The sequence below is a fragment of the Schistocerca americana genome, chromosome 5 (assembly GCF_021461395.2).
Source record: "Schistocerca americana isolate TAMUIC-IGC-003095 chromosome 5, iqSchAmer2.1, whole genome shotgun sequence".
Classification (NCBI taxonomy): Eukaryota; Metazoa; Arthropoda; class Insecta; order Orthoptera; family Acrididae; genus Schistocerca; species Schistocerca americana.
In genome coordinates this window covers 445,289,765-445,314,267 of record NC_060123.1, presented here as the reverse complement: position 1 = coordinate 445,314,267, position 24,503 = coordinate 445,289,765, and the positions used below count along the sequence as shown (strand labels likewise).

General features: G+C 37.9%; 1 protein-coding gene across 1 annotated transcript in view; it reads left to right on the top strand.

Annotated features, from left to right (window-relative positions):
- LOC124616423 overlaps positions 1-21,212 on the top strand; it is a 394,706-nt gene extending 373,494 nt beyond the window's left edge. Inside the window, exons 19-22 of the mRNA XM_047144730.1 lie at positions 8,280-8,378; positions 8,468-9,517; positions 12,362-12,511; positions 20,293-21,212. Of these exons, the coding sequence (XP_047000686.1) occupies positions 8,280-8,378; positions 8,468-9,517; positions 12,362-12,511; positions 20,293-20,631 (1,638 nt within the window). The 3' untranslated portion in view covers positions 20,632-21,212. The remainder of the gene's footprint in view (positions 1-8,279; positions 8,379-8,467; positions 9,518-12,361; positions 12,512-20,292) is intronic.
- The last annotated feature ends 3,291 nt before the right edge of the window (positions 21,213-24,503 follow it).

Here is a 24,503-nt window from a genome sequence, read left to right as displayed (position 1 = left end):
TAAAACAAAGGCATATTTCATTGTGGTGAGAGCTTTTCAAAATATCAATCACCAACTTTCTCCTCAGAGTGTGACATAGGCAGAAATGATCAACATGATAAAATAAGAGAAATCGGAGCTAGTGTGGAAATATTTAAGTGTGCGTGCAGTAGAATAATAGAAAGAAAAATTATAGCCCATTAAATAATGAAAACTTCTCCTTTCAGCAAATGTTCATTAACTGGAGAAACTGAAAAATCACCAGCACCACCACAAGCTTATTCTGCAGCCAAACATTTCAAAAACTTTGAACATACCAGTGGAGCCAAAACTGTCATTCCGCCAGTCTGATATAAAGTGTTGCAAATACAAGACAACACATATAAAATGTATATAAGATCTACCATCAAATATTGTCCCAGGTCATGAGATTCTCACTGGTGCAGAAGTGACATATGCCGAGCATATATAATGCCAATGTGACTGGTTTGCATGTGTTGCTAGCAGAATGAAATTGAGACGTACATTGACAAACACTGGCACAAAGATAAATACTACATTTTGAGAAATTTGTTATTCCTTTCTGAGTCAGCTGTTCATGAAAAATTAACTCTTTTTAGCCATACAGATTTGGTTATGCAGAACTGCTAAGCAGCCAAAAATGGAGAACTAATTACAATAAACACAATTATACAAGTAATAGTTTTTGTCAAAATCAATCTGTGAAGTGTTCGAGATCATATAACAACAATTACCTGTGTCATATGTGTAGTGGTAACTTTCAGGAGGGAATTAAAACTACAAAAAATGTAAGGTGCTGGTTGATGACATCTTTCATTTCAAGCCTTACATTTCATATTTTTGAGGACTGAAGTACATCATTGTTTATTAAAGAAACTAGGTAACATACATATAGCTCCTAACTGCTCATTTATAATAATAATTTTTGTGGAGCTATCCTGATAATGGCCAACAGTCTTGCCGCAGTTGGTAACACTGACTCCCATCAGATACTGAAGTTGAGTGCTATCGAGCTTGGCTTGTACTTGGATAGGTGACTGTCCAGGCTACTGAGCGTTGTTGTCAAGCGGGGTGTCCTCGGGCCTTGTGAAGTCAATTGAACAGCTACTTGACTGATTAGATTAGATTTAGATTTAGACTTACTTTCATTCCAATTGATCCATAGTGAGAAGGTCCTCCAGGATGCAGAACATGTCAGAAAAACAATAATACATTACAAATATTTACAAGTAAAACAAATAAGCTAATGTACCTTCCACAGGTCCCAAGTGGAATGATCGGATTAAAAAATGTTTTTTATTTATTTATATGGTAGTAAACATATAACAGAACTACTACAGTACACACACACACACACACACACACACACAAACAAACAAACATAAGCAGTTGGTTCTACTGAGAAATTCATCAGTGGACTGAATTTCATTGGTTGTTAAGCTTTTTATGGCTGCTGGTAAGTTATTGAAAATGTGTGTTCCTGAATAATGCACACCTTTTTGTACAGGCATTAGTGACTAAATCCTTGTGAAGATTATTCTTATTTCTAGTATTGATTCCATGAACTGAGCTGTTGGTTTGAAAAAGTGATATATTTTTAATGACAAATTTCATTAAGGAATAAATATATTGGGAAGCAGTAGTTCGTATCCCTAGTTCCCTAAACAGGCCTCTGCAGGATGTTCTTGAGTTCACACCACATATAACTCTTATTGCATGTTTTTGTGTCCGGAAAACTGTAGCTTGGCTTGATGAATTACCCCAAAAAAATAATCCCATATGACATTATGGAGTGAAAGTAAGCATAGTAAGCCAGCTTTTTCATTTTTGTATCTCCCTATGTCTGACATAATTCACATTGCAAATAGAGATTTGTTTAGACGCTTCAGCAGTTCTGTGGTGTGCTCCTCCCAGTTGAATTTATTGTCAAGCTGTAATCCCAAGAATTTAACAGCAGATAGAAGTATGTGCTTGTCATCATCTGAGAAGTAGTGGCCCCATTCATGAGAACTGAAAACAAAAAAAATTGTATTTCTGGGGATCACAGCCTCCAAATGCTTAATAAACATAAACTTGGGCCCTTAGTAGGCTGTAATGCAGTGTTTATTTAATTGTGCAATTAGCTAATTTCAACTAAACTTCATTGCCAAGCACATTTGTAACATCTGTATTTCACGTCATTTTCAAATCAGTCTTAATTACAAATAAAAAGTAGCCATGATTAAATAAACATTGCATTACAGCCTACTACGGACCATGTTTACATTTATTAAAACTGACAATAGCTGGGAGAGCAGTTTGCTGACCACATGTCCCTCCATATCTGCATCCAGTGAGGCCTATTAGCTGAGGATGACACGGCGGTCGGTCGGTACTGTTAGGCCTTCCGAGGCCTGTTTGGACGGAGTATTATAATAATGGTGATCTTTCACATATGCCACACTTCCCATATAATTTCCAGCTGAAGTCTATTATTCAGTTCCCTCTTTCAACAGAAAATGTAATATTTTAATTCTTTGCTAAGTATTACCTCTTGGTATTTGATCAAAGCCATAACATTTACACAGGAATGTGCATGATTGTATGTATGTTGACGTGAAAATGGAAATAATGGCTTTTCAAATAAATAATATTTCTTACATTCAAATGTGAGAAATGTGTTTGTCGCCTTTGCTGTTAATAGCTGACAGCAAGGAGGGGCAAGAAGGATGGGAACAGGGGATAAGTGTGGACGTATTATTCTTTGCAATAATTCTCACATATTTCCAGTAATTATTTCTGCAAATGTGCTACACAGGTATAGAACTGCAATACTGTAAACTTAGCAGTTACTGAGTAACTTGGATTTATTTGGTTTCCACACTGCTTGCGGGATATTACATTATTTCCTTAATGCAGCGGCAGGTTTAGTGCTGCCACGCAGTCAAGATGGAAGTAAATCTTTGTAGAACTGATCCCATATAAAGTTCCCAATCATTTCTCTGTCACTCCCTCATGCAGCCCTTACTAAGGTGATAAAAAGCCAACATACTGGCGTACGGATCCTGAAACAATTCTCAGTACAACCTAAACATGGCTGTAGTAAACTTGACCAGATCCCACGAGGATGCCCCCTCCCCTTGTTACACAATATAATCACATCAGTAGTTTACTATCTGTGGACGAAGAAGATACATGGTGACTTGCTGAGTTTCTGGTTTACATGGCCAAGCTACTTTAATAGCCTCTGGAGAACATGGCCATGCTATACCACACATGTTTTCATTTATGAACCAAAATGCACCAGTCAAGTAAAAAGGAAAAAGAAGGTGTGAAATTTCGAAGTTGAAAACAAGATCACACCAGGAATTTGGACCTTTTGAAATTCTACAGGGTACTGCAGAGCACAACAAGCAACTGTAGAATTAAGAGTCCTGTAGTTCAGTTGCATGGCTGCACGATAATGAAGACCATCTTGGCCCAATCCTGGGCTGTTAAAAAGTCGATTGTCCTGACCAATTTTATGATGGTTGTACGAACTCAGATGTTGGCTCTGTGTGATGGATAAATCCATTTACAAGGCCAGATGTAAAATTTTCTAAGCAAACAAATTGTAATAGGTGGCATCACTGTTGAATAAACATTGTTCAAAGTTTATTTCCTATTTTTCTGCCATAGTTTTTTTAAATTTTCAGTGTAACACTAAGACAGTTGACATATGAATAGAAATATTTTGTAACTCATTGGATACCCTGGATATTATCATAACAAGGAAGTAATTTCAGATCGCTGAACCTAAAGGGTAGTATGAATATTCATAGAAATAAAATAAAAAATTAACTTAGCATAAACTAATGAACTATGCTCACCACTTAGGTGTCAAAGTAATATACTTAAAAGCTTTGAGTGGATACCTATGAACTGTTTGTGATACAGTAAGTTTTGAGCAAATTTAGTTTTGGGGCAGGATACAGTCTCAAGCTTTGTGATACAGTAAGTTTTGTGCAAATTTAGTTCTTGGGACAGGATACATTTCCAAGCTTGCAGAATCACTTATCAAAAATGACAATCTTAGAACCTTGTCCCACAAACATATATTACAGTCTGAACCACAAACCTATATTATAGTCTGACAGTATACAGGGTGTTACAAAAAGCTACGGCCAAACTTTCAGGAAACATTCCTCACACACAAATAAAGAAAAGATGTTATGTGGACATGTGCCCGGAAACTCTTAATTTCCATGTTAGAGCTCATTTTAGTTTCGTCCACCTACGCTCAATGGAGCACGTTATCATGATTTCATACGGGATACTCTACCTGTGCTGCTAGAACATGTGCCTTTACAAGTACGACACAACATGTGGTTCATGCACGATGGAGCTCCTGCACATTTCAGTCGAAGTGTTTGTACGCTTCTCAACAACAGATTCGGTGACCGATGGATTGGTAGAGGCGGACCAATTCCATGGCCTCCACGCTCTCCTGACCTCAACCCTCTTGACTTTCATTTATGGAGGCATTTGAAAGCTCTTGTCTACGCAACCCCGGTACCAAATGTAGAGACTCTTCATGCTCGTATTGTGGACGGCTGTGATACGCCATTCTCCAGGGCTGCATCAGCACATCAGGGATTCCATGCAACGGAGGGTGGATGCATGTATCCTCGCTAACGGAGGACATTTTGAACATTTCCTGTTACAAAGTTTTTGAAGTCACACTGGTACATTCTGTTGCTGTGTGTTACCATTCCATGATTTATGTGATTTGAAGAGAAGTAATAAAATTAGCTCTAACATGGAAAGTAAGCGTTTCCAGACACATGTCCACTAACATATTTTCTTTCTTTGTGTGTGTGAAGAACGTTTCCTGAAAGTTTAGCCGTACCTTTTTGCAACACCCTGTATTGTGGAAAAACAGAGATGTATAGTTTTTTTTAATTTTTTCCAGTCCCTAATTTGTGTTATTTAAGTAATCTTTTATTTTATAGTTTGTATTATATGAGAGGTTTGCTTTAACTTCCATTTTCAAAATGTTAGTTTTGTTTCTCTCTTCCAGTTCCTGAGCAATCGGGTTGTACAGTTTGAGTCCATTGTAAAAAATATAGTTCTTTGTGTATGTTACGTTTTCCTCTCGTTCCATGATCAAATGACCTAAATCTCTGAAAGTTATTACATCAACACAGTAACTTTGGTAGCTCTACTGGAGAAACTCTCTTTATTGTCTGTTGGAACATGTTGATTTCTCTCTCTTTTATGACACCTTTATGAAGAACATAAGGAGATATGAGAAATACACAGGTAGATCAAAGAAGTTTGTGCTCAAAAGTAATTAAACGTCTCTGATGAATTAAGATTTTTTTAAACATGTAGGGCAAAATTTAAAGTTGTGTCACAGTCGTTACTCCTAGTGTCATAAATCACAATACACGTTGTTGTTGTTGTTGTTATGGTGGTGGTGGTCTTCAGTCCTGAGACTGGTTTGATGCAGCTCTCCATGCTACACTATCCTGTGCAAGGTTCTTCATCTCCCAATACCTACTGCAACCTACATCCTTCTGAATCTGCTTAATGTATTCATCACTTGGTCTCCCTCTACGATTTTTACCCTCTACGCTTCCCACCAATACTAAACTGGTGATCCCTTGATGCCTCAGAGCATGTCCTACCAACCGATCCCTTCTTATAGTCAAGTTGTGCCACAAACTTCTTTTCTCCCCAATCCTATTCAATACGTCCTCATTAGTTATATGATCTACCCATCTAATCTTTAGCATTCTCCTGTAGCACCATATTTCGAAAGCTTCTGTTCTCTTCTTGTCCAAACTAGTTATCGTCCATGTTTCACTTCCATACATAGCTACGCTCCACACAAATACTTTCAGAAACGACTTCCTGACACTTAAATCTATACTCGATGTTAACAAATTTCTCTTCTTCAGAAATGCTTTCCTTGCCATTGCCAGTCTACATTTTATATCCTCTCTACTTCGACCGTCATCAGTTATTTTTCTCCCCAAATAGCAAAACTCCTTTACTACTTTAAGTGTCTCATTTCCTAATCTAATTCCCTCAGCATCACCCGACTTAATTCGACTACATTCCATTATCCTCGTTTTGCTTTTGTTGATGTTCATCTTATATCCTCCTTTCAAGACACTATCCATTCCGTTCAACTGCTCTTCCAAGTCCTTTGCTGTCTCTGACAGAATTACAATGTCATCGGCGAACCTCAAAGTTTTTATTTCTTCTCCATGGATTTTAATACCTACTCCGAATTTTTCTTTTGATTCCTTCACTGCTTGCTCAATATAGAGATTGAATAACATCGGGGAGAGGCTACAACCCTGTCTCACTCCCTTCCCAACCACTGCTTCCCTTTGATGTCCCTCGACTCTTATAACTGCCATCTGGTTTCTGTACAAATTGTAAATAGCTTTTCGCTCCCTGTATTTTACCCCTGCCACCTTCAGAATTTAAAAGAGAGTATTCCAGTGAACATTGTCAAAAGCTTTCTCTAAGTCTACAAATGCTAGAAACGTAGGTTTGCCTTTCCTTAATCTAGCTTCTAAGATACGTTGTAAGGTCAGTATTGCCTCACGTGTTCCAATATTTCTACGGAATCCAAACTGATCTTCCCCAAGGTCAGCTTCTACCAGTTTTTCCATTCGTCTGTACAGAATTCGCGTTAGCATTTTGCATCCGTGACTTATTAAACTGATTGTTTGGTAATTTTGACATCTGTCAGCACCTGCTTTCTTTGGGATTGGAATTATTATATTCTTCTTGAAGTCTGAGGGTATTTTGCCTGTCTCATACATCTTACTCACCAGATGGTAGAGTTTTGTCAGGACTGGCTCTCCCAAGGCCGTCAGGAATACACATTTAAATGGTAACAAAAGAAAAATTCACCTTGTGAAAACTAAAAATACACAAGAAGACAGTTCTTATACTTAGGATGTGAAATTCCAAGTACTGCCAATAGACAGTTTGAAGTAGAAAAAACTGTAATTAGCTTTCAGAACTGTCACTTCTTTTACTCTTTGTCCAATATGTAGGAATTACCACCACTAAACCAGCTAAACACTGAATGCAAACAGAAGACCTATCCCTCTTGTGGATATCCAGCACTTTATTGCTGAGCGTACTGTACAGACTGACTCATGTTACAACACACAGGCCATTTGGATTTTCCTGAAATCGGAAAATGGGAACTTGCCTTCTGATATCTGTTTATCTGTTTGCATCCCACCACTCTCCTGCAGTTATCCTCACTCCCCTCCCCCTCCTCCTCCTCGTCTCTCTCTCTCTCTCTCTCTCTCTCTCTCTGTGTGTGTGTGTGTGTGTGTGTGTGTGTGTTTGTGTGCCCTAACTTGCACTATTTTCTCAACTTTTCATTTCTCTCCCTTTTAATCCATATTTAATTCACACTCTATCCTTCTATCTCTTCTAGGCTGAAGCTGCCATAGTGCTCTTTGACCTACTGCTCTGACTTCTCCGCTTTCATCTTTGTCCCCCCTTAACCTCACAATATGTGGATCCCTCTCAGTACCTGAGTGAGATGTCTCAACTTTCAACCTTCCTTAAACTATTCCCCTTCCTCCCTGTAGGAGAAACTAACAATTTAAATGTTAAGCACAGCATCATTTTTATTGACAGCCTATGTCATGTTTTCTGCCAAAAGGACCAGCCGTCATAGTTTTCCTTTGGAAGAAATTGCTTCACACTGTCAAACAGTAGAAACTCCAAGTTGGAATATCAACAATATAAGGGAAATATAGATTGCTGCTTACTGTAAAGATGACATGTTCACCAAGTTGCAGAAAAATATAATTAAAAGACACTTACACATTAGCCACAGCCTTCAACAACACACACACACACACACACACACACACACACACACACACACCACTGGATTCTGGTCCAAGCTGCCAGAGATGGCGATCATGTGAGTGTGAGGTGCACTTGCTTGTATGAATGATTGTGTGTGCGTTTCTCTTTCTTTTTCTCATGAAGGCTGTGGCTGAAAGATAATGCAAAAGTGTCTTTTACTTGTGCCTGTCGGCAACTTAATGTGTCGTCTTTAGGGTAAGTGGCAATCTATCTTTTCCCTGTATTGTTGCCTCACACTGTACTAAACACGAGTTTGGTTGAAGCATTGTTTGAATTTCCATCACAGTTTGGATTTAGCCTGTCTTAATCTTAGTCTTGTAATGAAAAAAGCAAACAAACAAAAGAAAAAGATAGCTATTCGCTAGACGTAGCCTTCCTGGAGTAATATAAATGATTTTTTACAGGTAAGTGTCAAGGAGGAGGCACCTCATAATAACACTGAGAAGGTACCAGTATCGGACAGAAAGAGTTCTGTTAACTATGAGAGTGATCCTGAAATTCCGGTGAGTCTCAGATCTCTTGTTTTATATGTAAATATAACATTGTACATCACTTTTTTTAGCTTGTTCTCATAACAAACCATTTGTTGCAGGCTCCTGGAACAGTGATAAGTGAAATTGCTCGTTGGCAGAGTGTCATCAATGAAACTGAACAACTCTGGATGAAAAATGCAGAGGCTGTAATGTCAGACAATTCCAACAACTTACATAAAATTGAAATTGTGAAAAATGATAGCAAAAGCAGAAGTATTAATACTAATAAAAGTGAAATTAGACCAAAAATTGCAGAAATTTACCTTCAAGAGATTAGCAAAACAAAAACAAAAGAAGACCTGAATGGAAAAACTGTGAATAATGTTGAGACATATGAAGATGATATAAACAGTTTACGACAGAACAGGATTGTGAAAACTAAGGTTTCAAGTATGAATCGCCAGGAGAGCAGCAACACACACAGTACACAGAAAGATGTTGGAGAAGCATACACACAAGAGATAAACAGCTTAAGACAAAATGGAGGAATTAAGAATAAAATTTCAAATATAAGTGTTTCAGACAATAATAATATTAATGGAACGAGAGGGCTTGATAACACTGTTGAAGTAAAACATAAAATTCATGAGACAGCAAGGACTTTTGTTCAACACAATGACAATACAAAACAAAACGGAAATGTTAAAATGAGAACAGGTGCTCATAATTATCAAATAAACAACAGCAGCAACCCAAAGGAAAATAAAGTGACATCTGAAACACCACAACAAACTATCCAAAATGGACACAGCAAACGAAATGTTAAACCAGTGCCAAAACCAAGAACAGAAGGAAACATTGATATAGTTCACTTGAAAACAAATATCAGTGAGACAGTTTCACATATTGAGATTGTGAACAAAAGTCCAGAAATAACTGTTAGCACAGCATCAGATAACAGTGAAAGCGATGTAAATAATACATTTAGACAAGCAATGAAAGAACGACATTTACATTCATCATGTAAACAAGATACGATGTCGGTAACAAGTGAAGGCAGTATTAATTCATCAGATAGTGAAGTCTACAATCTCTTGCCTTCTGTGAAACGATTAGCCAAACAGTTCCAAGGAATGCATGAGAGTGACTCATCAGCTTCTTCAGTCAAGGTAAGAACTGTTTCTTTCATTGTTTGTTGTATGTTCCAGAAATACAAAATCACTGTTGAGTTATCTTTCCTCATGCCAATACTGGTATGATTTTCCAGTACGTATTAACATCAGTCAGAAACAGAGTACTGGATGAGCACTGACTTTGAATGTTGAAAACATCTTATAAGGAAAAGTCTAAGAAAACTGCAGTACCTGCAAAAATGTTAAGAGAATCATACTGAAAATTATGTGCAAGAGGATGATACTGAAACTTGTGTGCAAACCATTTGTTGGATCAACAATTTCAATGATTGCTTTATCATAATCTAGAAACTCTATAAAATGTGTTGACACATTGTAAGGTCATTAACTACTTTTGTATAGCCTTAGGCTAAAATTGCAAAATGTCTGGCACCAATTTCCTTCCTAATGAGGTAAAATCTACTATCTAAATTCATTTCCAACTCCAGCATGCGTACTGAGAGGGATGCCTGGATGTCAGCAGTGTTAGGAGATGGATCACATACTTCAAAGATGGGAACATAAGCATCCACGATCAACTCATAGTGATTGCTCTCAAAATGCCCGCTATGCAACAAGGAAAAAGTTGACGAGTTCATTGAAAAAGACAAACTGTCATTGTCAGTGAAATCACAACAATACTTACAATAGGGCATATTCCGGTGCAGAAATAACTCAAAAGCTTGGAATACTGAAAAGTTTGTGTCCAAAGACCACAAAGTTTAGAAATGAACCATCATCCAAAACTTTCTTCAGAGCTTCTGAAGCTAAGTGAATAATTCCAGAATAAATTTTCACTCTGCAATGTACCGCACTAAACTGAAACTTCATTCTGGAATCAACCTTCAAGGTTGTGGCTAAGCCGTGTCTCCACAGTATCCTTTCTTCCAGGAATGATAGTCTCACTATTTATGCGAGAGAACTTCTGTGATGTTGAGAAGGTGGGAGATGGGGTACTGGCAAAAGTGGTGGATCATGCTTTGTGCTCAGATAACTCAGCTGGCAGAACACTTGCTCGCAAAAGGGAAAGACCCAGATTTGGGTACTGGTCCAGCATACAGTTTTAATCTGCCAGGCAGTTTGACAAGAGTAAATTTTCTGAAGAATATTGTGGCAAGTTATGAAAGCCAGTTGCATCATTATGACCCCAAAACAAAACACTAGAATACAGAAAAGAACCACTTGCAGCTACAATCAAAAAAGAAAGTGACGACAGTACAGTCTACTGGGAATATTATGAGCAACTTGTGGGTTACAGACAGTTCCACAATGGTCAATTTTCAAGAACCTGGGTGGGCAGTTAATGCTGTCCGCTACATCGAGACACTTTTGAAACTCCTCCACACATTGCATGATAAATGCCTTGGGAAATCATTGTGATGCAAGTGCATAGGTGTCTACGGCCACAGTCTGATAAAATGAAAGTTTTCTGGGCATAGATCTGCATCATGCTTAAAATAACTGCCACTGGATGAATGAAACTGCTGTTCTGGCCATAGCTGCTGCCATGGCCTTCCTCTCAGTCTCAAACTGTGGCCGAAATATTGGATTTATTTGAGCCATGATAGTTATTTTACAACATGACATGGCTCTACATCTAGAAAACGTTATGTTAAGAACATCCTGCAGCACAATAACATGTTGTCATGGTGGTGAAAATTAGGACACCTTCACCATAATCCAACTGTTGAATAAAACAATAAGTTTACTGTTACCAGTCACTGTTTATATATTTCTGCAAGTGTTTCAAAGGTTTAAACCTCTGTCATCAGGTGGATTTACATGGCAGGTGAATGTTTTGTCACGACTTTGGATTAATACAATAAAAATACCTCCATAGAGGGATTTTTATTTTTATTGTATTTTACTTTCAAACTTATAATATTGTTCATCCTTCCAGTCAAAGACCTCCATAAAACTGCGAGTTATGGACTGAAATAGTGTCTTATTTTTATCTACAGGCCAGTGCCACAGGTTACTCCAAATTCATAACACAACATGTACATGCCTTATTAGTTCATATAAATCCATCTGGTGATGGAGATTTAAACATTTGAAAAATGTTGTGGAAACAAATTAACAGTGCTGGTAACAGTAAACTTACTGTATTGTTTCGTATCAGTAACAGTCACAGTAAAGCCTAACCAAAAATTGTGTTCATGATTATTGCTTTAGAACTGTCTAATCACAACTAAATAAAACAATTTTTTCTTGCCATACATGTTTCATCTTTATTATTGGCAAGGCATCTTTAGCAGTAAACTTCGTAGATCCTGGCCTACGTGAGTTCTTTTTCCTGCTTATCTGTAGTTCTTCTGCTTTCTGACATATGAAATTTCAGTTTTAACAGCTTTAAGAAATGAATGTTTGTTTACTTGATACTACATACAACTGAGAAAGGCAGGATAAGAAATAGTTAATGATCTAATCAAAACATTTTCACAATGATTACCAGCATTTCAGTTCTGAGAAATAACAGCTACAAAACTAACACTTGAGGGCATCCAGTAAGTGCTTTGTCAGTATCTTTGGGCAGATGCTAGAGCAGAATTATATGCTGTGGGAATCTTCAGACCTATAGAATTACGGGAAAATGTAAGCAGAGAAATAGAGACTATATTGAAAAATTACAGAAAAGTCTGTAGATTAAAATGATGTACATAGTTGGTCTAAAAAATAAAAATTATTGCTCATAACAGTGGGCTGCTCATAACTTTCAGTGTGGCCCTTCCAACTGTTATTTTTTATTCCATGCTTACTTTTATAACAATGAAAGTTAGGTGGAAATTCCATACAAAAGAGATGAAAATATTGTATATAACCCATCTTTTTCATTTCTAGTGTCCAAGCCCTGTGCCGATGTGGAATCGAACAGATGGGAAGCTGAAGACAGCGTCAACTCCAGAGAGACTCACCCCAGATGCAACCCCTCCTATGGAGGGCCCCATGAGTGGAAGACACAACCTAAGCCCAAATCATGCAACGCGAGAGGTTAGCTACTTGCGTCACCATAAAGATGTTAAGGCAGTTCATAGAAAGTGAGAGTCATTTCAATAGACACTTGTGGTGCTGGAATGAACACTGCTGCTTTTTTTCTTTTTTAATAAAGTTACACTTCTGTTGTCCTGCTTCAGCACCTTTTCCTCAAAAAACAGTACGAGGTTGTACAGAAGAAATTTTCTTGATGCTGCAAAACAGTTGCATTTATATACCGTAGTAATACGCTTCTTTCACAGCTTCTCCAGACACAGAATACTGATACACTTGCTTCCCACGACACAAGACTGGTCCCGATGCAAAAATAAATTTTCTACATGTAATCTATGTCATTTTGCACAGCAGCATGTGAAGCTATGTACAGTACTTGCAGGCACACTTATTACATATCACTGCCTCCCATGGACCTCATATAGCTATGCTCAATCAAACTTAAATTTCTTGCACACCACACACAACAGCAGGTTGCATAAACTAATTTTTGTGCCTAAGTCTGCACGATGGATTCTTGCACAATTTTGAATTCCTGGAAAATAATGTTTTTTATTTTTATTTTTTTTAAGCTTGGAAATCGGATAATATATTGTTTCTAGCTATGAAGATGCGGTACCTTAATACAACACCCTAGACAGTGTAGCATCTAGGAATTCCAGATGATGATAACTGTAGCATAAATTTATAAAATCTGAAATACTATATGTACAGTTACAAAGAGAGATTGGTAGGTAGATTCTTACCTTGAGGTGGTGAAATACCAAGCACTGTCAACAGACACATTTAAAAGTAGAAAAAACTCCACCTGGTATTTGGTAGTGTTAGTTCCTTGCTCCGGGAGAAAAGGAAGGTAAATTGGGAAAGGTCACTCAGATACCTGTGTTGAGAAGTAACCAACTCCTGTGAGGAGGATGAGGGGTGCCTTTATGCTTCACTGCATTGAAAATAAAATAAAATCAAAGCAGGAGAATGGTTGCACTATCTACCTCTAATACTGGTTCAAACAATGGAAAGTCCAGGTTGGACTATCAACAGTATTATGAAAAGGGTAGACTACTTCTCACACCGAGCGAGGTGGCGCAGTGGTTAGACACTGGACTCGCATTCGGGAGGACGACGGTTCAATCCCGCGTCCGGCCATCCTGATTTAGGTTTTCCGTGATTTCCCTAAATCACTCCAGGCAAATGCCGGGATGGTTCCTCTGAAAGGGCACGGCCGACTTCCTTCCCCATCCTTCCCTAATCCGATGAGACCGATGACCACGCTGTCTGGTCTCCTTCCCCAAACCAACCAACCAACCAACTTCTCACAGTAAATATGATACATTGATTTGTAGACAGGCTCAATGAAAAGACTGTTACACATTGAGCTTTTGGCCAAAGCCTTTTACAGAAAAGTAAACACATTCACACAAGCAAGCACACTTCACACACTCATGACCACTGTCCCTGGCCTCTCTGACCAGAATACAGCTGTCATGGTGAATGAAAGCAGCAATCCAGAATGAGGCCAGGAAGGGGGAGGGATAGCAGGCTTGGCAGAGAGGAGATTGCTGTCTGATGGAGTGTTCAGGAACTAGATGGCAGAAGGACAAGGTTACAAGGCACAGCATTGGAGGCTGTGGTGAAGGGAGCAGGGGAGCAGAGAAGGGGAGGAGACCGAGGTATATTTGGCAGAGAGCGGCACACAATTAGGGTGGGGGAATGTGAATTCGGATGAGACGATAGGAGAGATGGGGCAGAAATTTTTCAGTGGAAGGCGAGGGGGACAATAGAGTACTGTAGGGTGCAGCTGGGATAATTTCAGGAGCAGAGAATATGTTGTAAGGGTAACTCCCATCTGCACAGTTCAGAAAAGCTGGTGGTGGTTGGGATCCAGATGGCCTGGTTTGTGAAGCAGCCATTAAACTCAAGCTTACTATGTTCAGCTGCATATTGTGCCACAGATTGGTCCATTTTGCTCTTGGCCATAGTTTGGTAGCTGACAGTAATCCTAGTGGGCAGCTTGTTGGTAATAAATAAGAATCTGTGCAATGATTACAGCAGAGCTGGTATTGAGGTATATCACATAATGCTCATTCTCTAAGCTTATCCAGTCTCTCTTCCAAAGATACTAATTTATGAAAAATAATGGTTTTCACACACTTTCTTACACAATCAGTTTCAGTCTCAAAATGACCCTCTTCAGTTGTCTACATACAACATAAATACTAAAGTGAAGCACACTGAGTAATTACAAAAACAGTCAAAATTTTGTAATCGTCATTCATAACCTATTTGCTACTTACCTTATGCCACCATAATCAGATTTATGACAAATCACAACTGCTACCAATCATCATGTCAACACTCCAATGTGTTAATTCAGATATAAATCTGGAGCACATGGTATATTTGTGGCAAAAAACTTGGCATAACTTGAAGCTGTAAATCATCACCTCATGAAAATAATACTCATTTATATACCAATACACTTTCATATGAACCATACTGGTGTGTTACAATTTGGGTAGTGGATCTCTGATCTGTCCAATATCTGGCCATTGTACTTACTTGATACAGTTACTAAGTGGTGCAGCACACCTCTAGAACAGGTTGCATTAGTGTCTTGTATGCAGTTTAACACATGTACCAATCTTATCCAGAGTACTCCCAATGAATGTAAGCCTCCCATTCATCTTCTCTATTATTGGACTTGCATTTGGGTGCTTGATGGTTCAGATCCATGTTCAGCCATCCATATTTTAGTTTTCCTCCAGATTTTGGTTTTCTGTGATTTCTCTAAACTCCTACAGGCAAATAATGGGGTGGTTCCATTGAAAAGGGCACAGCCAATTTCCTTCCTTGTCCTTTCATAATCCAAGTTTGTGCTCTGTCTTTACTGATCTCATTGTCAACTGGACATTAAAGTCTAATCTTCCTTCCTTCCTTATCTGTTACTGATTTTATGTATTCATTCCATCTCACTTTGAATCACTTCATACCATTAGCATAGACATTTTCACAATAAGACAAGCTACATAATTTAGCTACTAATGTAATCAAGTTCTCTTGGGTTAGTTTCCTGGTTTATGAGTATTACCCACATAGAGAAAGGATTTTCATTCAGTGCACCTAGTAGAAATATTGTTGAAGTCATTCTGGTAGCAAAAGAAATGCAGATACTTGGTACTTAAAATATTAACAAAGGAAATATTAAAAATCTGACAGGAGATGGTTGGGAGGAGTAGTAAAGTAGACAGTGGCAACTGATTGAAAAGTGCATACAGGGTGGGAAAAATAAAATATTGATAAGCCTGACATGGAATTGGCCCTTGTTCATGAACAGGAGTACCGCCCATCACAGAAAATGCTTGCAACCATAACTTCAGTGCACTAATCGGTTGACCTGACATTGCACACACACATCTCTGTCCAAAGTACTGTGTTATTACATTCAAGTGAGTGAGTGAGAGGAACAGAAGTGTTTAGTGACCAGTTGAATGCAACACAAAATAGTGCTCATGATAAAACAGTGTTTTTTTTGCATGTTCTGCAAAGCACAATTTGTGAAAAATGTCTCTGTGTGCAGAACTGTTCGTGCAAGAGCTTAAGACTGGAAGTGTTTTGGAAAAACATCCATAAATATCTGCAATACAACCCTTAGTGGCAAAATGAGCTCTCTATGAATTAAAATCTTAACTAACCAAAAAGAGTTTGAACACAATAAAACACTGTTAGAGTCTTACTGTAAGTACTTCCTGGGACAATTTTACTTGGTCCATCTTGCACTTTCTTTGAGTGACCTACCTACTACCAACTTCCTGCCCACCCATACCCTGGCCCCCTCCCCAGCCTATGTTTTTTTGAATTTTGGATTTCTTATCAATTTCTATTCAGCTGACTACTCAATCTATGCCTTTGGTGCCTCTAAGTCAGTTGCTTTCACTCTTAATGAACTATTTCTTCACAAGAAATTCCTCCTATTGATAAAAATACTCTCCTCTCATAGTATTTCTCCCAAAAGTCTTGCACAAATAAGTATTGTACTTTGCGTGTATGTTGTTGGTTAACTGCTCTCCCTCTATGTAGAGTAATTAGTTAAGACCATTTGCAACATTCCTACATAAAAGCATGTGGGTCACATTTCTGTATCCCCAGTGGATGAAAGAGAATACAGTTCATTACAGTACCTGTAAGCTATGAGGCTATGTTATTGGAACCATGTAACTTGTTTCCCCCTGTTCAAGAAGCAAGAGCACTTCTAACAGCAGTTTAAAAAACCAAGCTGTTTTCAAAATTCTATTTTTTATTCTTTTCTGCTACACTGTCTAGGTGACTGATAAAATAACTAGATCTGTTGTAGACATTCAACATATGATGTTTTACAAAGTACTGATGTACAGGCAGAATTTTAAATAGCAGACATGTAACTCTGAATCCAGATTCTGTGTGTAATAAAACTATCTGGTTTCAGGAGTTGTCAATGCCTATCAGTTGTGTGGGTTATTAAATTCACAATAAAATAAACCAACATTCTCAATAGTAATCGTATACTTCAATAAACATAAAGTACACAATTCCCTCTGCCAGGTGCTTAATTGTGAATTGCAGGGTATTTATGTTGATGTCGATAGGCTATAACTGGAAAAGCAGCACTTCTTTTCGAAGCAGCTGTTTTCTGTTTTTAGAGTAAAGTGTTATTGTGTAACTACTTTAAGAATAAAATAAGTAAGCTAGTACCTAGCCCGCTCGGCTAGCCCTGCAGTCCAACACACTGCTTCCCAAGCGGAAAGGTGTGCCGGTTCGGCATGAATCTGCCCAGTGGATTAGTGTCGAGATCCGGTGTGCAGGCCAGCCTGTGATTGGTTTTTAAGGCGGTTTTCCATCTGCCCTCAGCAAATGTGAGCTGGTTCCCCTTATTTTGCCTCAGTTACACTATGTCAGCGATTGCTGCACAAACACTGTCTCCATGTACACATACACCATAATTACTCTACCATGCAAACATTGGGGTTACACTTGTCTGGAATGAGACATTCCTTGGGGGGGGGGGGTTCCCCCTGGGGGCCGAACCGCATAATAATAACCCTAGGTTCTGAGTGGGGCGGTGGTAGGGAGAGTTGGATAGCTGTGGCCTGTTGTTGGGGCTGTGTACCACTGTGGGCTACGGCAGGGGCAAAGCCTCTCTGTCATTTCTGGTCCCCAGTTAAATACATATGCACATACATACAAGCTAGAACCTATAATTGTCATAACATAAAGCAACCTTTACTGATAATTTATAGTTTTGTACAACATAGGAACAGTTTGCAGCAGTGCTTCCCATTGATTAATTCAACATCTGTGAGGAGTTCCCTGTGTATTGAAATTGTGATGTGTAGATGAATATGTAACTGGGTCAAAAGTAAAATTAACGAAAGGGAACTATAAAAGTCTGAGACAGTTCCAGAAGTTACTTACCTTGGCAGTGGTGAATGACCAGAGGACTTTCAGACAATGGTAATGATTCCAATAGCAAAGAAACAAATATCCGATGGATGGATGGATTTAATATTGTTGAGTGCTAAACTGCTTGGCCATCAGCGCCATTTCATGTATGGGTGAATGAACAGTGCTCTTGTTAAAACAAAAAGGAAAGGCAATATAACAATAGCGACAGTAATAGAAAATGTCACAAATTGCAGGTAGTGCAAGACAGTTTGACTCTTTTGACATGCAGTAAAGTTAAGAACCATTAATAACAGATTGGAAAAAGTAATGGAGGAGAATTTGGCTGAAGAGAACTTGGCTTTAAACATAATACAGGCACAAGAGATACAGTAGGACTCTTGCAAATTTTGGGGGAGTAGTTTATTGAAAAGGGAAGAGAGCTATATATGTGTTTATGTGTTTTATACAGGAGAAATTCATTTGATAATGTAGCTTGGGATAAGCTTGCAACTATAATGAAGGAAACGAGAGTTGACTGGAAAACAGGGAGAGTTATAAATTCATTATATTTGAACCAAAAAGTATCAGTGAGAGCGAGAGGAAAAGTACCAACTGGGCAGAACTAGGAAATGGACTAAGAAAACGCTTCTGTCTATTGCCAACACTCTTGAGTCAGTGGTTAGAAAATATGACTGCCCATTGCCCACTGGATGATAAGGAGGCAAAAATTGGAGGAGGAGGAGGAAGAAGAAGAAGAAGAAGAAGAAGAAGAAGAATGTATTGTTTGAGGTTTGCAGATGACATGGTCCTTGTAGTAACAGATGAAAAAGAATTACAGGATATAGTAGGTATCATCGAAGCTAAAGGAAAGATTTATGGAATGATAATCTGTACAAAGAAATCAAAAGTAATGGCAATAGGAGGAAATAAAAATGTTAAGATAATGCTGAATGGAGAAATATTAGAACATGTGCAAAACTGTAAATGCGTAGAAAACATGGTAGAAACCGAATGGAAGAGCAGAACAGATATTAAAACCAGGAAAACAATGACAAAATGAGCATTTTGCAAGAAAAGGAGAATTTTCATGGACAAAGATTTGAGAAAAAGTCCCATAAAATCTTTCGTATGGAGTGTCCTGTATGGTGTTGAAATATGGACATTGAGGAAGTAAGACAAAGCAATACTAGAGGCTTTTGAGATGTGAATATGGTGGAGAATGGCAACAAAAAGTTGCAGGGATAGAGTGAAAAATGGGGAGGTACTGAGAAGAGCAAAGACAAGAACTGGATGTAATAAAAAGAGGGAAAATAAACTTGATCAGACATATATTGAGGGGCCCTTTTGTCTTAGAGAAATACGAGGAAGGAAAAAGGGGGCAAGGGAGAGAGAAAGGCAAAAGAAAATGAATGTGGCAGAAAATTTGTAGCTGAGTATTTTCCATCACTAAAAAAAATAGATGAATCACCATCACAAAAATAATTACTTGGTATATTGCCCCTCCCTACACACACACATATATATTTCAGATTATCAAATCAGCATCCAAGAACATGCAAATGTGTACAAGAACTTCCCATCCTGTGGAATCCCTGCCAGTTCGAAAGAAACTTAGCCACTCCTATAAATTCAATGATTATCAAACTTCAAGGACTGAAAATTACTACTAGCTACATGACAAATATCAGTGTTCACTGTAAAGCTCCACAACAGGCACTAGTGTGTTGTAGACAGATTTCTTTTGTTACAGATATAAGTAACTAATTTCTTTGACAAATACTAATGTAATCAGGTAAATACTAGACTTTCAATAGAAAATAAAGAATAGCTATTTAATATAACCTAAGCAGCAGCAGCAGCTTTTTTCAAGGTACATTATCTGCTTTCCTTATAACTTGTTAGGTTAAATTTGTCTGACATAAGCACAGATAGTATTACGAATTAAAGTGATAGTTTGTTGTTGATAAGGTGTACAGATTATGTTTCTATGATTTTTTTTTAAATGTACATCTCAACTAGCTCCACATCCCTTAATTTCTTCTTCATGGTGGAATTTACAGAACATGATGAATGAATGAGAAGAAAAGAAAAGAATTTTACGTAATATAGGTTGATTAGATGGTAAGTAAGTTATGGGAAGCTCTATTGTTCTAACAACAATCAGTTTTTCCATTTTTGACGGTAGTAATTCTAATGTGTGCACTGATAAGACAAGCATATAAACTGATTGTGCAAATTTACATTTGTAGCATACATCTCACTGCACTCCAAGTCTGGAAGAATTTTTTAATTCATGCTTATACAACTGTGTTATTTTATCACAAGAGACTAGTCTTTGTCAAATTACCTAACAATGAAAATGAACATAGGTACACAGCCTGACAGCAAGGAGTATCTCCAGGGAGTTTCGTGAAGGCCTCAAACGAAACTTGCCAGCGCAGATGGATCGAAACTTGTACACTCATGGACATGATTCGAGCCAGTTTCCACCGAGAAGCATTCAGAGGAACAGTGTGATTAGACAGGAGGATGACTCAACACCTGGATACACTTCAGATGACAGCAGCTTCCTCTCATCCTCACCTCCAAATGAACTGCAAGTGGAACAGAAGACTATATCAGTTTCAATGCCGTCTCTGAACGAAAAGCCTAGGGCAAAGACTTTGCAATCTAGCATCGCATTTTGGGAGCAACTGCAACATAAATGAACATCAATACTGTGAAATCCACTCATCCTACTGACATTACAAAAGCTTATACGATTTGTTTCGCAAACATCTTGATTTACCAAGTACCATTACATATGGTATCTCTTCATATCTGAGATTATGACATACTTGTATAATCATAAATAAACTGCCCATCAGTATTACTTTTTCTTCGCCATGTATACTGATAGAAATTACACAGACCACTTTATTTTCCAATTACTTCACATTCTCTGTGTAATTAAATACATGAGTGAAAAAGTGACCAGATGCTTTAAGCATAACTAGCCACTCATAAGGTTTCCTTTTATAGACAAATCTCTGTGAACTTTGAAAATCATATATTTTATTTCTGGATGATCTTTCATTATTTCACAGTGATACCTTATCATTCAAGACTGTTAATCAATGAAGTAGTATAGTTTGTAAGTGCCAAACAGATATTATTGTTTTACTTCTGAAAGATTCCAAAGATTATGTGCCTTTGTAAACAGGTGTATTAGTACACAATGTGTATATTATGTATATCATGTATTAATAATGTACTAAACAATCATATATGTACATATTTTGTAATGTTTCTAAATAAATGATGTAAATTACAATAAAGACAAAATACAAGTAAAAGTTTTTATTTAATGATTCACAGAGAAAATACTTATGACAATTGGCAAGCCAGAACCTGATGTTGAATGTTTGGATTCCAATTATTAAAGACAATTTTTGAACCAGGCACAACACATGGTATAAAATGTAATATGCATTAGCTAAATAAGTAACTGTTGAGTATATTCACTGTAAAATTGGACTCCTCAATATATACTTACATATAAGTGTTGAAATTATAATCTTAGAATGAAATTCCATAAAGTTACATGTGGTTGTGACTAATACGATCTTCAATTGTTTGCCTCCCTCAGTTCTGAAACTAGTTGGACAAACAGAAAAACATAAAAATTTAGTGAAAAAATAAAAACAAAGTTATCTGCTTTCAGCAGGCTTACCACCACACTTCAATGTTGTATTAAAATTTCCCTAACCATTCTGACAACTACCTTGTCAAAGAAGAAATGAACCTATTTGCATTACTAAGGAACAAACTGTTGTAGTGTAATAGTATATGGCTGTTTCCAACCTTGAACTGGGTCCTTATTCCACAATAATTTTCTACAAAATTGATTGTGTCTGTGATGATGGTAGCCTAAGCAATTTCCTACATACATAATCTTGTTTCTGTTGTATTCTGCCAGAAGCCAAAAGTGACAAGGTAAAAATAGAGTGAGAAACTACTTGTCATACCTATGGTTGTTCAGTTCAACATAATAAAAGCCCCAGGTCAGCACAATCTCTGGTGGCTTAGTTCAGCATAAATAAAAGTCCCAACAGCCCAAACAGTTAGTTGCTTTAAAATTATAAACAAAATAAATAAAGAAAAATTTGTTTGTTTATTATTTGCAAGAACTGTTTGGTTTACAAGATTTTCGAAAGTTAATGTCCCACTATAATACTTTCAAAAGATCTGTCCTAAAAAAGTGCTCATAAGACTTAGTTACTGGCAACAATATATAAGAATGAAAAGAAATAAAGGCTTGGATGATTAAGATACGCTAGATGGAATGGAGAAGAACAAAAATAAGATGAAACAAAAACGAATAAAAGGAAGAGTTCGAAAAAAGCTAATGTTGTTTAGTAGCATCACACATTTATCGTCTGTCTTCACTCCCAAGTGCTGAAGCAGCACTGTATGAAAACTGTAGTTGAAAGTAGCATCTGCACTATTTTACTTCAAATTCAATGAAGAATGTTCATCAGAGAAACCTTAACTTCAGCAATGGCTTGTCAGTGAACAGCAGAGCCCCAGCTACTACTTCTTGCAATACTAAGGTGCACACTACAACTAATGGTTTCGGGTCCTTCAATGCGCACTCAATGAGGACAACATAAAAGCAATGCTACGTCATACAGAGAAATACAGTTCACGGTACAGATCAAGAATGAATAGTAACCAGGAGAGAAGAATGGGTTTTACAGATTCTAACCGTTATCTATTGCTGCTTCTACACAATATTACCACTACACATTTTCTGTGCTAAAATAATTTACTTCAACTGCAAAGCAAATTGTGATACCAGCCCCATTAGTCTCTTTCTAACTTACATATACACTCAGCATAGATCAATTATCATTCCAACAATTTATTTATTAGTCGCCATTTTGTTCAACTCGGGGTTCTCAACTGGCAAATGCCTTTTTTTGTGGTTTGGGAAGGGGAGTGAAGTATGTGTGACCCATTGTCAAAAGTACCATCACTGGAAATGAATCACTTGTCTCAATATAATTAAAATAGCGCAAAGAATCAGTTATGGTTTCCGTGAAGAAAACTTCACGTAATTTTTCAGAGGTGTCTTAGGAAAACAATGATTCTTTGGCACTGTGCTGTTTCGCTCTGCTGTTTTAAACAGAATTTGCTAGAGGGATATTTACTGCTATATGTCAAATAGTGAGATGCCTAAGAGACACACTCCAGATCAAAAAGGGAACAGATTATTAACAAAACAACAGGAACTGGCAAAACAAAAAATTGTTCTCACAAAAATTAATACAAAACTTCCTCCATCTTCTATCAGGTGGGCCGCTGGAAAACAACAAAGGGAATTAAGATGATAGGACATAGAGACTAACCTAACGTAGTTTCCCCACAGGAAGGAAGTACAGTGTACTTGGCAGAAGCTGGCCGAAGATGCTTCTTGGGGATGAAGTTGGAGAGGTTCAAAGTCTTGCAGTGCTGGCTCCTACCAGGCTGTGACTGAAAGTCTAGGATTATCCAGCACTTGAGGTGGTCCAAAGCATTGTCAGAGAACTGCCAAAGAGTGGAACAGCACTGTTATAAATAGCCATTGCACGGAGGTACACTTGTGGATCTATTTCCATGCAAATAACTCAGCGGAGCAGAATACATCCCCAGTGAGGAGGACCTCCGGTGACATTTTCCCCACCATCTCCCTGTTTCAATACGACTGTTGTCGGTGGCCAAGTCCTGCGAGACACCGCCTTGGAGATACGTATGTATGCGATGCCTCTCCACTCGAGAGTTGCCAATCCTTCAGGCATACTGCTGGTATATGACGTCATGTGTTTTGGCAGTCATCAACACAAATATATGTCTGTTGTAGAGCACACTAGCATAACATCACTGTGGCAAACCGTATTAAAACTGCTCAATGCAGGATATGCATAAAAAGCCAATGCTTATCCAGCTGTTGAGACAATCATAATCTCAAGAAGGATAATAAAGCCCACAAGTTATAGATCTAACAGATGCTTGCAGTAGCTTTTGTGATGTGAGATGCTTTGCCTCAATAGAAAGAGAGAAAAGGACACAGAAACTTGAACTTCACAAGGAAAGGACATGCAAGGCATAATAGTATACAGTTCAACAAACAAATGCCAGCAGTGAATGAGATTTCAAAATCTCAGATGTTAGAAGTGGCAAAGAGGGCATTCAAGTGAGATAGTGTCCAGAAATGGCGACAAAACAAAACCAACATAAGCACATGTCCGACAGAACAGACACCATGCATATGCAGGGTGTTTCAAATTTACATTGACAAACTTAGAGGGGATGTTGGTATTGTGAGGAACAAAGTGGGAATACGAACTCATGACCGGAAAGGTTATCCAACAATGTTCCAGTGTGTGTTAAGTTATAGGCACCAACGCCCTCCACTACGCATCCATTCCAGCCCCACCCTCCGGCAGCAAGCATGATGTTGAATAGGAACAGACTGAGGGCAGGTCGAGATCTGTGGTTTTTAATATTCGGTGATTGTGACAGACTGCCATGATCACCAATGGAGCAGATGAAACTAGCT